The sequence below is a fragment of the Struthio camelus genome, chromosome 11, assembly GCF_040807025.1.
Source record: "Struthio camelus isolate bStrCam1 chromosome 11, bStrCam1.hap1, whole genome shotgun sequence".
Classification (NCBI taxonomy): Eukaryota; Metazoa; Chordata; class Aves; order Struthioniformes; family Struthionidae; genus Struthio; species Struthio camelus.
Genome location: NC_090952.1, coordinates 22,988,014 through 23,006,327, shown reverse-complemented (window position 1 = coordinate 23,006,327; position 18,314 = coordinate 22,988,014). Strand labels below are relative to the sequence as shown.

The window sequence follows — 18,314 nt, the reverse complement described above, 5'->3', positions numbered from 1 at the left end:
AGGCATGTCGCAGCCCTTGGGATAGCAGGGCTGGAAGTAGCTGGGAGCAGGCCCGCAACCCCTCCTCCAGCACAGCCACAGCCAGCACTGCAGGGAATGGCTGGCTCATCCCCAGACAGCCGAGCACCACCGGGGCAGGGAATGCCCTGTCCTGTTCCCCCAGCTCAGCCCGGCACTGCCAAGGGCACAGATGGAGAAGGAAAAAGGAGGTTTGATCCTGACCCTCCATTCAGCCCTTGGCCTCTCTGGTTAGATGGACTAACTGGGCCTTCTGCAGTCCTGGTTTGTAGGACACAGGCTCCTGTTTCTCAGGAACTTGGCCAAGCCACCAAAAAGGCAAGCATTCTAGACATGCAGTTTTTTTTACCCTGGACTTTCCCCAAGGGTGTTCTCTGTCTGAGCAGCTAATTATATCACAGGCATTGCGCTTTTTAACATTTAAACAGAGAAAGCATATGTTTAAGCAGATGTTTGCCATGAAACCAAGAAGATCCCAGCTTCCCTATAGCCCCTTCGGTAATGCGTGACAGCAACTATTCCACAGTAAAGCCACATCTCGAGCTTCATGCAGGGATTGCCGAACACTGCAAGAACTGAGATGGGGCTGCTAACAAGGGGACCGCTGCAACAATGGCACCGTGGCTTTGCTGTCCCATCGGCGCACAGGGAGCGACAGCTTGCTCCCCCTAGTTCAACAGCACGCAGACACAAGGGCAGCAAAGGCCTCTTCCTCCTTTTGCTTTCAGAATAAGGAAGCCAATATCATAATTACATCGTTTGCAAAGGCTGTCTAGGTAACCTGCATTTTATATGCCCATCCTACTGAACTGCAAGAATCTTCTGAATTGCGTTGGTGGGTACTGTAATCTAATGGACCAGTAAGAGTCTTCAAGAAGATGTGCTGAGGCTGAATTACCATTGCTGACTTCTAGGGAGCGAGCTGGCAGCAGACCTGTGTGCTAGCTGGAGGCAGGTAGTCTAAGAACCTGTATTTCTTCAGAGCAGAATTCAGCAACACACACGTGTGTGTGCATATATATAATACACATGAATATACATATGTATGTGTATATATGTATATGTGCTGTTGCTGTTTGTGTAACGTATGCACTTATGTAATACAAAATATAGTATTTATACACACACACACACACACACACACACACACTTGAGATGTTACAAAGCATCAGAACAGAAAAGAGAAAAAAGGGAAAGGGGGTTCAGTTCCAGTGATGAGATTGTTTAATTGAACACCTGAGCAGCTCTCCAGCACTGTACAAGCAGAAGAGAATGCAAAAGTAAAAGCTAACTAGAAAAAGTGGTGAAACAAGTGAGGAAACCGCTACAAACCAGAATGGGGAAAAATGCAGTAAGTCAACAGAACATCCTTCTCATGAAAGGAAAATAGTGTTGGCGGGGTTGATTTCTTCTGCTTTTAATCACCTAAAATGCAATTTACAACAGAGAAAGCAAGCTCTGATCCTGGTCTTGGATTTTGGTGGATACACAGAACTCTTCAAGGAAATTTGTTGGCAAGACAGGGGCCCATAAACGCTTTCCCCACTCCAAACTCTTTTCAGATTAATGTGGACCTGTTTCTCAGGCCCTCATTAAAGACACCCCAGTCCTCTCAACCCTTCCCAGAATATGATGTTGTAATGATTTCCTCTGGTCAGTACAAAAGTAGGGAACTGTCTATAAAAATACAGAAAATCTGTTCGCACTCCCTATCGAACTGCTCCTTTCAAAGCCTATTTGACTGCATATTAGTACAAAGCAGTATGTAGAGAACAGCTAAATGTTTAGGAAGGAAGAAAAGAGGAGCTGATGTGCTTTGCTTTGGCAGCCTGCTCCTGCAATAAGTGGAGCAGGACAAGTCATCAGTGGCAATTGTCCGCATTTGATTTCCAATTACAGGACTCTGCTTCACAGATCGAGGGAGAGGAAAGAAAGAAACATCAATACAATTGACTGAGCATCTGGCAACTATGTTTGTTTTGGCATGTAGTAAAGATATCACGCAGATGGACCTATTTTTCTATTCAGCTTTAAAACATACTGTTTAAAATCTGACATTTGCATTTTGGGAGGTGCATGCTCCTTTACATTCAGGCTCCTTTACAACGACCTACTTTGAGGTCCCTTAATATTGTCAAAACTGTCCAGAGGTCCCTTAGTGTAAAGTGACAATTTAACTCTGTAAAGTGCACACAGTAACTTTGAACTATTACATTTAAACCTGAAGTCAGTAAAAAAAATGAGATGTTGATCTACTGTCCAGTACACAGTGTTGGCAGCACAATTAGCCAAGCCTCCAGAAATCATTATAAACTATGAATTACCAAAAAAAAAAAATCCAACAAAAAAAACCTCAACAGCTTACATAAGAGACGGCATTTGAAAAGAGGATAGAAAAAGCCTTTTTCTTACCTTCAGTAGCTTTATTTACAGCTGTTAACGTACTCAGGACTTTGGAGAACTGTTCTCCTGTGTACAAATCATGTGGATCAAATAGCTGTGAAAGAGGAATTTTGTTAGTTTAGCATGAAACATCTTACTATCATCGTCTGACAAGCCCACGGTGGTACACAGTGACGGCGATGATTAAATAGCCCGTATGTCTCTGCAGGGATAGGGCGTTCATTCAGGGCTGACAAGTCCAATTTCCTTTCGAGCTAGTGAATTCCTGGGGTACAGGTGACACACGGTGCGGGAAGGGCAGTGGTACCCATCACCAGTTGCAGAGTGTAACACTGGGGACACGAAATCAGTGCTGGCTGCAGAGAAGGGTCAGACTCCAGCCCTTCGAAAATCACTGAGAAGGTTATCGCTTGCCTTGAGGGAAGGAAAGCTCTATTTCTGTTATCTAAAGCCATAGAGATTAAGGCTGTGTGTGCATGTGTGTGCACATATATACACATATGTATGTATGTATATGTATATATTCTAAAGCAGAAGAAACAAGCACACAGAATTTTCTGCTATTGCATATATAATGCATCTACAAATTTTTACAGGAAGCCAGAAAAGGCTATTTTATGTGCAAAAAAATCCCTTCTAAAGAATTTTGTGCTGCTAAGTGGGAAATAAGAACAACAAGAATAAGAAATAAACTTCTGCATCATAAAATATGCTGTCTTTTACACCTCAATTGAGTAGCGTAGATGAGGGGCAACTTGAGTTTCCAAAACACTGCAATCCCCTCTAACATGTGAGAAAAGCCCTCAAGTTTAGACAGCCTCTGCAAATCCTTTCCTTAATGAAGCAGAGATAAGTAATACAAAAAAGCCTCTGGTATTGGTACAACGAGCAAAAACTTGCTTTAACACAAGGCACCATCTGCTAATCCACAAATACACGTTGTCTTGCAGATGGAGAACACAGATCTGCAAATCCAGTGAACAGGGATGATGACTTTAAAGCTCTCCTGTTTCATGCCATCTACTTACAAATTCTTCCAACGCATTGAAGAGTATATCCTCGTAAATAAGCACAAGAGCATTAATTATCTTAAAGACAGTACCGCCCTTTAAAATGGCCCTTTCTTGGTTTCCAAGTATAGCTCCTTCAGTATGCTTGGCAGATATCACTTAGAAAGGGAGCTGGCCTCTTCTGCAACCCTGGACATCAGCAGTGTCTCTCTCTCTCTGTATACGAGCTACATGTCAGCGCAGCAGCACAGTTCATCGCGAATAGTACAAAGGCTACTCTTTGGTGAGGGTATTTTTAACACTCAGCTCAGCCACTCAGTACTGGGAACGAGACTTTACCCGATGTAATCCACCGTCAATGGGAAAACAGGCTGCCGTGGCTCACCCTCGAATATTACACGCATTAAAATCAGCAGCTTCTGCATCAAACTACAGTGCTCCAGAGCCACGGCTCTGCTCGTGCCTACAGCTCTGCCCACCACCTGCCTTGGGCTATTCCGAGTTGATCCGCTCCTGCCTGCGTTCACCTGGTTTTGCTTCTGTGGACCGCGCGGACCCCGTCCCCTGCGCTAACTGTTCCCTGGCGCGTGAACTAGTTTTCCTGCCTCGCAATTGCAATAGGTGCTATCTGAGCATCGCCTCCAGCTTTAAACAGCAACGTTAGAGCCTCCGTTGAAAGGGAGACAGTAACAAAGAGTCCAGGAACGCGCTGGCCCTGTCGGCTAGCGGATGCGACGTTAGGGGAGCACGTCTTCACCCTCCTGCCAAGCAGAAGAGGAAAGTAAACACCGAGGCTGCAACGTTTGCTTACATCTCTCTGGTATGTCTTTTTCTCAGTCACGTCCTTTTTCTTCTGCTTCACTAGTCAAGAAAAACACATCCTGCCTTGAATGTATGGCATCAGTTTTTTTTTTTAAAGGGGAAAAAATACATCACTGGTCTTTTAACGCACAAAATAACATAAGCTCAGATGCATCAGACTGACAAAGTCCAGAGGGAAATGGTGGCAGGAGGGGTGCAAAGGAAATTCTAGCACAAAGTAAACAACTTACGTACTTTCTTCATAGAGAAATTCTCTGGAACGGCTACTGTGGAACAATGTGTCTATGTGGAAAACTATTCTGAGTCAGCTACTGTACTTTAAATACACTTTGCACCTTATTCCAGAATAAACCCAACACAGAGAAGGGTCCTCGCTTATGAGCTAAACAAATACTTTTTCCAGTGAAATCCATCCAATAATTCCATTCTTAATTAAAAGACAAGCTGCAAAGCTGGAAGAAAAATTGAGGGGGAAGACGATTTCCCTACCAGCTCAGGGAAGAACTGGTGCACTTAAGTAAAACTCCTCTTAAATCTACAGTTGTCATTTGAGCATCTCAGTTACAATGCTTTTCCTTCATTCAAAATCACAGATTGCAATTTCCTCTAGCGAAATATTCCAGCTGCTTGGTCAGGCATCACACCAGAACAGATAAAACCTGCACTGGGCTGCACTTCCAGTCCTCACTGGAAAGACAGCGAGAAGGCGAGGAAGGGTCAGTGCTTGCATGACAGGGACCAGAAGAGCATCCAGCTTTTCCCACGGGGAGGGGACCAACACCTCCCTGATCAGCACTTCCAAAAAAACCAAACCGAGGTGCATTTAGCAAGTCACTGGCAGCCACAATCCCGGTACTCAGATGCCAGGTGCAGAAAAGTTAGGGCAAGTTGGGTACCAAGCCTGAGATGAGCTGCATTTTATCTGCACAAACTATTTCCACCATCAGATAAAACCCTGGCAAAACCTCCAGCCGTGTACATAGCCCAAAGCTCGGCGTGAACGCGGCAACGAGGACAGGGACCCATCGACCAAACGAGAGCGGAGGGCTGGAGCCGGAGCAGCCCCCCGCCAGGCAGCGCCCGGCTGCTCCGACTGCCAGGGACAGCGGCATTTCGGGCGCTTGACGACCCACGCTGCTCAGGAAGAGATTTGCCTCCGAGTTCAGCAGGAGCCGCGACACGGACAAACTGTCGGCTCTGCAAAAACCGGCAAGGCGCAGACACGGAGACGGCTGGGGAGCGCCGTTTGTCGCCCGCCGGTCCAGCCCCCCGTCGCCTCGGAGGAAGGGGATCTCGGCGGACAAAACGCGCCGCACGCAACGCCCGGAGCCGTGCCGGCTGTCAGCCCCCCCGTTTCGCGCTGCAACGCTTTCGCCCCCCTGTGACTAACCCAGCCGGGCAGGTTTGCTCCCTGACAACCGCAGCTACGAGCCGCCTGCCGCCTCGGGTAAGCGCAGCGGGGACACCCGTGGGGTCAGGCAGTGACCCCCCTGCGCCCTGGCTGCGGACGCCCGCGGGGACTGCCCAGTGGTGGGGACTGGCCGGGGCCACTCCAGGGGACCGGCTGGTGGCAGCGTCTCCCGCAGAGACCGCACGGTGACACGCGTGGGGGGGGGGGGGCGCCGCGATATACAGCGATGGGACCACCGGCGGGGACGAGCCGGGAAGAGCGGCGGGGCCACAGGCTGACGGTGCCCGCCGCCGCGGGGCCGGGCGGCGCCACGCGCGGGGGAGCGCGGGTGACACCTGCAGGGAGCGCGGGGTGGCGGCGGCGGCGGCGGGGCGCCCGCCGGGCAGCGCGGGGCCGGGGCGGGGGGCGGCGGCGGCGGCGCTCGCGGCCGGGCCGGGCGGTACTCACGGCGGCGGGCGGGCGGGCGCGCAGCCCCGGGGCATGGCGGCGGCGGCGGGCGGTGCTGCGGGGCGGCCGCTGCGGCTCTGACCCGGAGCCGGATCGCGGCGCGGGGAAGGGGAAGGGGAAGTGACAGGCGGCGCCGGCGCCCCGCTCCGCCCCGCCGCGGGCCGAGCGGCTGCCGCAGCACCCTCCGCCCGCCCCGCCGCGGCTGGGAGGCGAAGGGGTGGGGGGGTCCGCGGGGAGGGGAAGGAGGGGAAAGAGGAAAGCAAAGGGGAAAGCAAAGGAAAAAGGGAGAGGGAAAGGAAAAAAGAGGAAGGACAGGAGAAGGGAGAAAGGACAGGAAAATAAAAGAAAGGAAAAGGGGACAGCCAAGAGGAAAGCAACGGAAAAGGGGAAAGCAACGGAAAACAGAAGGGAAAGGAAAAAAGAGGAAGGGAGAAAGGGGGGAGAGAGGAGAGGAGAGATGAAGGGAAGGAGGAGAAGGAAAAAGGACAGGAAAAAAAGAAGGGGAAAGGACAGGAAAAGAAAGGAAAATCCAGGCTATTAAATTGGTAATTACAGCACTTTTGCAACACTTAGAAATGCTATGAAAGGGCCCTGTGGATGAGCCACAATTCAGTCGGGAAAGCGACATTCTCAGAAACAACGCGTTCCTCACCGCGCAGCGAACGCAGCGCCTCTGCTGCGCGCGCCCATCTGTGCTATGAAAACTCCTGCAGGGAGTGTGAAATTCCCCGGACGTTTCATCACAACAGCAGGCTGCAATATGGAAAGGAAATGAAGCACTGGACTGAGATCCAATGTGATGCCAGGTTTTAGGGGATACATGACTTTAAGGGACAGCTCGTACATCTGCGAGCAGCAGGTCTCCAGGACAGTGGGTCCCTCTGGATTCCCACAGGTGCTTTCAGAGATACCCGTTCCCCGGTGCTTGCGCTGGGGGGTGCCTGGCACAGGCTCGCTCTCCTGACATTATCCGGCTAGGGAAATAGGAGTGAAGCCAAAGCAGAGCAGGCTCTAGGAGCACATGGATGGGGAGCTGAAAGGATAACAATTTTTCATCTCCTCCCAAGACCTCAGTCCTAGCACAAACAGTTTGGTAAAGGTTGCAAACACCTCCATTGATTTATCTTGCAATACCTTTCTTAGTTCACCAAATCCAGGCCCTTGCCAGAGGCCTTGCGGTCCTCTTAGCAATAAAATACTGCTGCTGAATGAAGGTTATGATCTTATGCTTCTTCAGCAGTAAGTGATGCTGTTGAACTGCTGTTACGATATGCATAGTGGTTTCAACAGCAAAAGCAAATACTGTAACAGTTCCTATCTGTCTCTCAAGAACAGGCTAGACCTGGAGTTTCTTGTGCACTGTGCAGTAGCCTGTGCAGTAGCCTGTGACACACTACTCTCCCTTCACCTTTCAGGTGACTTAGCTTTCAGTCTGCTGTTTTAGGATCCCTTGCTTTCTACCCGTTTCATTATTGTTCTTATTCATCACAATCTTTCCGTATCTTCTACGCTAGACTCCATCTGGCCCTCGGGACAGAACATCCTTCTGCTCCCACCTCATCCAACTTGCATTCAACTGTTTACTTTAGCAGTACTCACTTACTGGATCAGCTCTTGGGTCATGTAGACAGCTCAGAGGTTGAAGCCACAGTCTAGATAAAGTACAACCAGGTCATCTGTGCTTTTCCTCAGTTCAAACTACCAAAGAATTCATCTAAGGGCAAGTTCCAAATGAGCGCTCATGTCCTCTGCCCCAGTCGTCTGTCTCAACAGAGTCGGACTGATAGACATGAAAATTTTGGCACTGAAAAGCGGTGGGAAAATTTTAGATGCAGTCTCATTGTTTCATCTAATTACAACACTTGTCTTGTTAGAAGTAGGAGCTGATTGCCCTGCTCGCCTTCCTTTTTTGGACTGACGCATTTGAAGCAGCAAATCTTTGCAGGATTTAGCCCCAGGTTGGAGCTAAGGAAAAGTGAAGTTTAGTTATTTATACCCTGAAATGAGATGGACCCTTCCAGCTCACTGCACTGGCCCGTACAGCTGCTGCAGCTTAATGGAGCCACCTCATTGCAGGAAGGTCACATAGAGTCCTTTTCCCTCCCTTCCATTATGCCTAAATGTTTCACTGTTACTGTAAAAAGGGAGAAGGTGCTGCTTGCCTTGCTGTGCCTTTCTTCCACTTCCCAAGATTAAGAGTTACCAGGACGACAAAGAAGAAGGGTAGGAGGGAAGCGCGTAGATGTAGCTCTACAGGGGTAACCTCTTGAATGCCCTCCCACGGGAACAGATTGGAAAGCAGTATCAATTCAGCGGAAGGTCAGACATAGGTGTCAGCCAAATTGTGTTGAAAACGCTCTCCTTCCAAACTAATCACCTTTCCTGTGTGCTAGCAATGCCTGGTAAAAGTATGTATTTGGCTCCAAATGGCAGCTGTACCAGCATCTGTGACAAACAAAAACAAACTTGAGGCATAGTATGAAAGTAGCCATTGCTGTAGCAAACTGTGATGAAGCCATGGGGTGCTAGGATGGGATGCTAATATCACGTATGAAGTTTCTCATGCTTGAGATTCCCTGATGTGAGGCCTTTTGTAGAAGTCAGGATATCCAGAGTAGAAGTCCTGACCTCCGAATTTCCTCTGAACTTCCTTCCGCTTTTGCTCACATCTGCAACAGGAACAGAATCTCTGACCTTAACATACACTTATCAGTCTGAAGACAGCAGAAGGACCTCAAATGCAATGGCAGGCTATTTCTTTCTCCTAAGGAATGGAGTCCTTCATGGCACTTGGAGAAGGGCAGAATTTGACAGAACCATTAGGTTTTTATTGTCAAATCCAAAGTCTGAGTAACCAGCAGCATGGCATTCAGGGAACTCAAACCTGTTATTAAGATTAAAGCTTTCCTTGTGTTACTCTTTCCTCAAGCTAGATTACTGGAGCAGACCGTTTTTGCTATGCTATGCTCATCTTCCTTAGATGCAGCAAACGCCAAGTCACTGTAGTTTCACTGCTGAAGGATTTCGGAACAAGAAGGTGCCCTGTCTGCTCTGATGCTCCTGATTTCAGAGTAAACGTAGACAACCCCCCTCTGAAGGGCAGTGGCCCTTCCCAAGGCCAACTAAGCATCTGATAGGAAGGAGGGCCAGCAACAGGTACGCTGCTTAGTCTCTTTGCCAAGAAGGTCCAGACAGGGCAACCTTTAGGAGCAACAGAGATGGCAGAAGGATACCACGTCCCCTGTGGCCTTGCCTCCACAGCACTCAGAAAAGGTGGCAATATGGGAGGAGCATGACCACTCTGATACATACCCTCTCTTGTCCACCATCTGAGCTGTACCATCCAGAGCAAGACTACAGAGGGGAACCAGAAAGAAGCAAAATTCCTGTTTTCACTTGGTGCTCTAATATGACTGTTACTAATATTTCTGGTACCATGAAAAAACAATGAGAAATTATTTTCATTTGGCTGCAAAATTTAAATGCAAGCTTGAGAGATTTGAGCTTTTATTTAGCTTTAGAGGTCTACTTTCGATTTGAGCTTTTATTTAGCTTTAGAGAACTGAGAAGGGGCAATCACGTGCACTATGAAAGTAACTGAAGGCTCAGAGTATTTCAACGATTACGGGGCTTATAAATCAGAAAAACAAAAATTTGGAACTCTTTTCTTAAAATAAAACCAAGAAAGAAAAGGAACAAGTACGATCAGAGCTGCATCCAGGGCTGGATGCAAAATATTGCCCATCCCTAGTATTTGAAAATTGTGAAGTGGGGCTGCAGTATTTCAGGACCAGATTAAAAATTATGAGATTTTAAAGCGTGACAGAGTTCAAGACTGTTCCCTTGACTTGTATTTTTGCAGTTTGATTCCTATTTTTAGTGTTTTCCACCACAACAATTATGACTAGATCTATTTTTTAAATAGAAAAATAATCTCTCTGAAAAACTGAAAAAAAATCACATGGTCAAGTACCAGAAGACTGGCAACACTGATTTCTGATCTGATAGCCCTTCAGTGATTCTATATGTGTCTGCTCTTAAAACTAGGCTGCTGCAGTAGGCTTTTAGCAATGGATTAGTGGGAAACAACAGGCTAGTTAAACACTTCTGGAATGAAGGAATTTTCATGCCGGCTAGCTAAAAAGAGAAGAGTGTCTCTTTTTGCTTGTTTAGACCTCCAAAGGAAAAGCACAGCAACAGGGCTGCCATGGGTTCGACCCTCTCTCACTGTGGTGCATAATTTTCTGTAATGCCCAAGGATGCTGTTCCCTACTTCTAGCGGAATTTATCTTCAGAATATATATATATATTTTTTGTAATGTGGATAAAACTTCAAACAAGTTAGTGACAGCTCTTAGATACAGGGTCCTTTTTACTGTAGAAATTTAAGGGTTATATCAAAGTTTTTAAAAACATTTTAAATGCATGTGCATTTGTAAAAATATAACGGCAAAATTATCTGAACTCTTAAGTGATGCATTTGGACTCTGTTCTTGTAAATACGAACGATGATTAGGCATAAGAATCATACAGCACCAGGAATAGCCACTGAAAAGTTATCTTTTGTCTACAATAGGATTATTTGTATGTATAAGGACCACTTCATATGACGTATTTGGCAGAATCTCTCTCAGTGCTTGCAAATGGATAAAAATACTGCAGTATTAAGAATATTTCACCTTTATACTAAAGCAAGGCTAAAAATGGCAAGCCCTTGTGGGGGAGGGAAAAAAAAAAAAAAAAAAACCAAAGCGGTCAACACAGCTCAACTGTGTTTAGACAGAATTTCTGTTATCGCTGTGTATATTTCTATGTGACTGTTTAGATTCCTCTCAAAGTCTTGAAGGAATCTGTTAAGCTCACAGTCAAAACACTCCATTTCCAAATTCTCCAGCCACAATATTACATTACCCACATTCTTATTCACGTTCCCGATACAAAAGATTAGGAATGACTACCTGCCCCTCTGGTATTTGGCTTCCTTTTAGAATATATATTAAACAAGCACATTATGAGAACAAAATAATGTGAAGGATACTAGTTGACTTACCTCCACTTTAAAAACTGCACAGCCTTTTAGGAACTCTTGAATATTACTGATGCAATCAGCTTCATTTTTAGGCTCCAGACAATACTAAAGAAATAAAATCCACCAAGATCACTATGTTACCTTCTGCACAGCCTCTATTCAGAAGGCCTGCATGAATATTGACATGTGCGTTTTATATTGAATTAGGGAAGCTTCTTAAGGGGGCGGATGGGGGTGGCAGGCAAGCTGTCGAACCAGGAAGAAAGAGCCACCGGAGGAAGTGATGCATAAATCGAAATGGTCGGCATCTTGTTTTGAATGTCAACATACGACAGTGCCCTAAAGCGATAGTGGGAAACTGATGACCTTTAAGAATGCACTGCCCCAAACCATCATATATAAACAAGAGATAAGTAGCTAACAAAAGTGATTTTTGCTTTTTAAACAAAGGCACCTATTTTACAGGGTGGGGACGAACCTGCTTCTTCCTTTAATTAAAACAGATTCTCTTCTGTGCTGCCATTTCCTATCTCTCATCACACTCCTTCCCCTTTTTTCCCCACAGTTACTTATCACTGTTTTGGACTGCACACACATATGCCTAGCAAAACCCTAATACAAGGTTCTCAGATGGCTTAAACTGCTTCAACATAAACGTATTTGCTTGACTTGAAACAGTTCAAAATGGCACGGATGCAAGGTTCATTTACTTCTAGCCTCATCTTGCTCTCCCCAATGTACTTCCTGAATAGCAAGGTATTTTACAGTGACAGTTCCAAACTATATTTACTTCTATAGAGACAAACCACACATCCATCTGTTCAAAAATAAGGTGTTTTTTGACTTTTGGTAGGCCTAGTATTTCCTCTGCCGCTGAAAGGAACACCTAAGTCGCCAAACTACAACCTTCTGGGTTTTTGTGGATGTTAAAGAGAGAAAATCAAAAACCGAAAGCTAGGATCCTACTTTACCCTAAGTTAGATTTAACTAGTAACTTAAACATGTTGATCTTGCTGATCTTCCTCACTCATGCTACCTACCAAAGAAAACCATATCCTATAATAAGCAGTGCACTATTTCACCAAACAGCGCTCTAACTTCAGGCTAGTGAAACGTATCTAAAAAGTTACCTTTTCTGCAGATCCTGGAAGAAGGCGATTAATGAGTCTACAAAGCACTATTCCATCTTTCAGAGAAGTTTTCAGGAACTCCTCTGGATCCTCTACTATTTTCTTGGGAGAATTCAAAACTCCTAATGAAATAAGCCATGTTACAATTTGCTCTTCTGGATTCATTGCTGAGAGTTCTGCCTTCACTGCACTTCTGTGCAACAACTCGCTCTAACCCACATCCGTGATTACATCTTCCTGCCTCTTCTGGCGCGTGCAGGGCTTAAGAGTGAAACGACTTTTTTTCACTGGGCACTGAAACTCACTGAATTTTAAGAACCAGAACTATAGTTACTCTAAGGTAGGAAACGTCCTTGTACAATGGTTTACAGAACTCTGTTACTTCAAAGGGATATAGTGAAAGCATACCTACTACACATTTTCAGCATTTCTGAAAACAGAAGTATTCTGTGCAGATACTTATATTGTACCAAGGTCTTACCTAGTTACTTTCTCCTTGTGACAGATGTCATTCTACAACCTGGTAAGCTTGGTCTTGTGGCTATTGTTCAACAAAGTAAAGGTCAGTATTTCCTAGTGCACTGCAATATTTACAGTATTAAAATTGTATGTTACACTACAGATGATTTGGGGGGAAACATGCCATGCAAGCTTTTAAATAAAATTTAATTTTTAACTTTCTGAGGTAAAGTCTTCATTTTAAATCACTGCCATTTTACAACAGTTTTCCATTTGCAAAATCTGATTATGATTCTAATCACGCATTTGTCAAAATCTCATTTTTTTCCTCAACTATTTTATACAAGAAATAAACATATAATCCAAAATGTTCTTTTGCAAGATTACCATCTGTCAAAGCAAACATCTTGGGTAACTGTGAAAACTTCATAAACCAAATTTAAGTCTTTTTTTATATGAAGCAGAGAATGAAAATTTCCAACTATTTTACTTGTCCCATTAAAGCGTCCCTTTCTACAAGCTCTCTACAGGATCTACTGCATGAGGATAGAGTCGTTTTAGGAATTTTTTACCCTGCTCTAGGGTAATATTAGCCAGCACTACTGGTGATGTTAATTTAGTAGAGTCCAGTCATCTCACAGTTTTCCAACTGTCCTTTCACCAACAGACAGAAAACTACCATTTTCTAACCAACTCATGACTCCTAAGAAGTTAACTAGAGCAACAGGGATAGAAAGCAATGAAACAGGAAGAAGTAACTATCCTAGAGACCAAAAATTCTCTGACAATGTTCTAAATGATAAATCAATTCCTGAGCCTGTTGCTTGAAGCAGCTGGTTTCAAGACATCAGCTCTCTTGAATCGCTGAGGCTTATAATTTGAGGTGTAGGGAGAAAGAGAAGAGCAAAAGGAAAAAACTACATGCAAGGTATGTGTTGTTTTGTGTCCCCACTTTCCAGGTCCTACGACTGGGACATACCTAAGGATCATTTTTAATAGCTAGTAGTAAGAATTCAGAACTGCCCTTTTAGGTTTAGAGATTTTTGGCCACAGGATGTTGGGATGAATTCTGTTTTATATGAAAATACTAGTAACACTAGCAGCTGCCAGAGTGAATGGTTAACACTGACTGAAGCTAAATCACAAAACTCACTGCCATCTGGTAAAGTTCATCTATAGCTATCCGTATGTGCAGAAAAATTTACTTGAAATTTATAATTAGAGACCCTCAAAACAGTAGGCTTTTTTAAAGTTCTCATGAGCAGTACTATTTTGTTTGTGGAAGTGCATACTTGCACTCTCCACTTTCAGAGCTTGCCTTTTCTCAAATCTATAGTAGGCAAGATAATTGGCAATGCTCATTCATATACTGTGGCCCACCATTCTCAAATGGAAGACATCCACTCCAGTATTCTTGATTAGAATCCACCGGCTTCTGATGTAGAGCACGAGAAGTACTTCAAGGAAGGGAAAAATCCACACCTGCTTCATTAAACGCGGTACTACAAACCTGAACGCCAAAGAATACTTTGCTCATTCCCCCCTCCAAAACAAGTATCTAACCTTTCATTTTTTGGCAGACAGTCTTAAGAGTTCCATGCCTGTTCTGCATCCATCAGTTGCAACTATGATTAAATGAAAATACCTCTGACGTGCTGGACACGTACCAACAGCTCGAAAGACTGACCCAGAGCCATTTGCTCTCTCACACATTCAGAAAGCCCCCAAAACATATGGTACTCTAACTACTTTGAGGCCAACTTTTACATCTTTCAGAACATCAGGATCCCACTGAAAATGTACCGATGTTTTCACCTCTTCTCACTGGTGAAGTAATTCTGTGGCAGAACCACGGGTATCGAGGTAGATCCACAAAGTGAGGAACAGTTTCTTGTTTGGTCTTTCTTTGGAAAAGTTATCATCTCTGATCTCAACATTAGCTATCTGCTGACAGGGACAAATCAAACGAACTGTCAATCTTCTCATGCAGAGTCAACCTTCACCCCTAAGTTACCAATAAACTTCTATTGCAGTCTGATTCAGACAATGACTGATAATGACGATAGTATTAGCTTTAGAAAAGCATGTTGGTCTACAATCTCCTTTTAAACTAGAGACTTTCAAGAACGTAATTTGAGTCAGCGCATAAGCTAATGGGAATGCAGCACCAACATGATCTATTTACCATGTTAGGCAGACGTAATTTTTGTTCATACAGTAGCTCGTGTGCTGGGATTGTATTTTAGGCAGCCGCAGCCAGACGATAAACTACGGCTAAAAAGGCGTCTTTTAATAGCACAGCATATCACCATTCTTGAAGAAATGAGGTGCATTCTCTAAGACCTCTTCATAACAATAAACTTCCATTACTGTATAATAATGGTAACTATTTCCACCACGTACGTGTAGCTAAGAAGCAAGGAGTTCCTTAAACAAGCTAATAATGCTTTTGTTTAACAGTAAGTTTATTAGCCCTGGAAAATAATGCAATTCTGTCCATCGCCTTGCTACATACAGGAAGACGCACTCCCTAGAGTTTGCAGTCCATAACTGAAGCTCAAAGTGAGAGTCTTACCCCAAACCCAAAGGCAGTTTTAAATTCTTTCAGTAAGAAATGCATGTTTTCTTTTTAAGCTAATCCTTATAGACTAGGTGTTGTTTAAATAAAATCAGTTTATGTCTACAGTACAAGAAGTCAATATAAACTTTATTAGCCATGACTGTGTAAAGATTTCCATCAATCTGTAGTTAGCTTTATGAAAAAATGATGACTGAGGATTACTCTCGTATACATTGGCACATCAACACTTATGAGGGTATGAATGCACCAAAACCTAGGTAAATTAAGAAAACATCTTGTTTCTATAGAACGGCACATGTATAAGTAGTAGTAACGCTGGCTGGAGTTTTTCTGAATACTATTCTGGGGATTTATCACAAATATGGTTTTATCAGCACTTCCTTCCTCCCATCAAAAAGGCTTGAACAGTTATACCACTGTTAATGTAAAAATGTCATACAACTTTTATCGGTCTCTTTCTTTGTGAAGGACACCCTTTTCCTCTGCATTTTGGAGGGCTCAAACTCACTTTTATGAAACTTGCTCCTTTTTTAGCACACAACAAAAGCACCCTATGTGAAGAGCACCGCTGGAATGTTCTTCTGCTGCACAATCCACTGATGCATGTATACTGACTAAAAAAAAAGGGCTTACTACTTAGAAGAGGTTAGCTGCAGAAACAGCAACTGGTTTCCACTTATCTGAGAGCTTACATCCAAGAGATAAGTAGCACTACTTTCAGATGCAATTCCTGAATGAAACACAGCCCTCTAAAACAAATACTGGTCAACATCGTACTCAAAGCCCAAGTTTTATCTGTTGTATTTTGTTATCCTTCGATTTTCCAACACATCTCCACTGCTCCAGTGCCTTCTTCCAGTCCCCATAACTGAAAAGAGGAAAGTCAAGTTAGTACACTCTCAGAAACCAGCAGACAGACAAAAAGGCTAAATAATCTTTGAGTTGATCAATGTATTTATACATGCACAATGCAGACATTTGGGTTGTTTTCAATTTGTGCCAAGGGTATGAAAATACATCAGTACTTAACTACAACAATCGAAACAGTCTGAGGTCTACCTGTATTCCTATTGTACAACAGCATCTCCGGGGGGAGCACCAAGTAATTCCAGGGTACATCCCTTCAAAACTGCCACCACAAAATCCCACTGGCTCTCCCATAATAAACTGGTATGCACATACGCACATCTGTAAATAACGTTGTGGTGTGAACTGAATTAAAAACGCAATTATTATTGCTATCAACTTAGGATCAAGAAAAGGCAAATAGCTTGCTGAATTAGTACAACTACATCCTTATTTTTAGTAAGACAGTATTAGCTTTCCTGCCATGCAGTCCGTTAAGTACTATCTACCACTCCTTAAACTAACATTGTCACCTTTCCTGTTAGAAAATTTAGTAAGGTTTATAAGCTGCAAAGTAGGCTAAAGAAGTGTAATTTTATCTTGAATATCTTTATTAATTACAACACGGTCCACTAAGTACTAATCCATAGTAAAACAAATCTAATATTCCAGAAAGAGAGAAACCTTTTCACTTGCCAAGGATAATTTATTTTATCTTCTCCTTCCCAGCCAACACAAGAGAATTAACGCTAATATGCGACACACAGATCCAAAAGTTAAAAATATTCTAACATAATCTGCAAGGTGATTCGGGAAAACTTTGTCAAGTCACCAACGATGCAGCATATTAATGCCAGCGTTCCACCTCTTTATCAGAGGATTCATTAATTCATTATCCAGGCGAGCCTCAAACTGTGAATTTAAGAATTTACGTCTACTAGTTCTTGGGAAAAAGAGAAAGAGCTTATTATAGATGCATTCCTCTAATCTAAGATGGTGTCATATTATTGAGCTCAGTGATTTCTGAATGAAAGAAAGATTATGTTATCTAATTTATTTATTTTTGCAGTTCAAATAGTAGACACTGCAGTTCAAATAGTGTCCTTTCTGGTAGGTTTTGTGATTTTAACACACTAACAGTCACGCTTAAGAATAACATGAAAATGAAGAAAGTAGGGGGGGGTCTTTTGGTTGAAATTGTATCAACAGTGACAGAAATCTGAAAGTTGGTCAGGTAGTAGTTTTTCTTTGATTGGGTTAGTTCTATGTTTCCTCTGACTCTTAGCACGGAAACATACATGACGTTCCCATCGTTTTCTGAAGTAAAATCCAGTACCCTGAAATAAAGGCATATTTTTTTCCTCTAAATAAACGTAACAGGAGCAATTTGGCAAGAGTACTCTGACAAAAACATTTCAGATATTTAGTTGCTGTGGCTGAGGCTTTAAATCAAAAAGAATAAATTTAAGTAAACTGAAATTACAAGCATATAGTACGCAAACTAACCTTTCTCTCACACGAGACACAGCCTCCCTAAAATCGGTAACAATGGGTCAGATAAACACCACCGTACCAACTAAAGCCTCTTCTTTTTGCCATTTAAAAAGCTGGTGCTTAAAAGCAGCATTTGAAATTAACATCAAATTATGTTCTTGTGTTTATAAAGTACTTTGAAAAACATTCGTTACATAAAAAGATGTTTTCTCGCCAAACTTCTGCAAATACACACAATTTTTACATAAATCTTTCCTTGGAAGAAGGATTTGCCCTTATCGTTTACTGTATACTAGTTTGTAACAGACATTGCACGCAATAAAAAAGTTGTTTCAAACCTTTTTGGGACAATTATTTGGTTGAAGAGTTTTCCAGAAAGTTCTAGAAGAACAACAACAAATACTGCTTTCATTCTTTTTTTTCCTAGTGAGCACCAGAAGAAAAGAAACTGACAGTCACTCTTTAACATAGTTTGGAGACAGTTGCTCCTGTATCTACCTGTCCCTCCACTCACAGAGAATATTAACGTGGTAGGCTTCAAAGCCATGAAACACAGTTTTGAATCATTTTCGAGTTGCTGGAAAGTCTACTGCTTAATCCAAAGACCTCTGAAGAGATAAACTCCTAATCAAAGACTACACAGTTTAGTCATTTAACTTCATGT

The 18,314-nt window shown here is 43.4% G+C and overlaps 1 protein-coding gene across 7 annotated transcripts in view; it reads right to left on the bottom strand.

Moving 5' to 3' along the window:
• Positions 1 to 12,505, bottom strand: part of ARHGEF6 (Rac/Cdc42 guanine nucleotide exchange factor 6) — a 43,802-nt gene extending 31,297 nt beyond the window's left edge. Inside the window, exons 1-3 of one of the 7 annotated variants that reach the window (XM_009684868.2) lie at positions 12,271 to 12,505; positions 11,162 to 11,245; positions 2,431 to 2,515 (exon numbers count right to left, since the gene is read on the bottom strand). In XM_009684868.2, the coding sequence (XP_009683163.1) occupies positions 2,431 to 2,515; positions 11,162 to 11,245; positions 12,271 to 12,435 (334 nt within the window). In that variant the 5' untranslated portion in view covers positions 12,436 to 12,505. Of the gene's footprint in view, positions 1 to 2,430; positions 2,516 to 6,111; positions 6,254 to 11,161; positions 11,301 to 12,270 lie in introns of those variants that run through there. The other 6 variants (XM_009684867.2, XM_068957091.1, XM_068957093.1 and 3 more) reach the window with 6 other exon arrangements.
• Between the last annotated feature and the right edge of the window lie 5,809 nt (positions 12,506 to 18,314).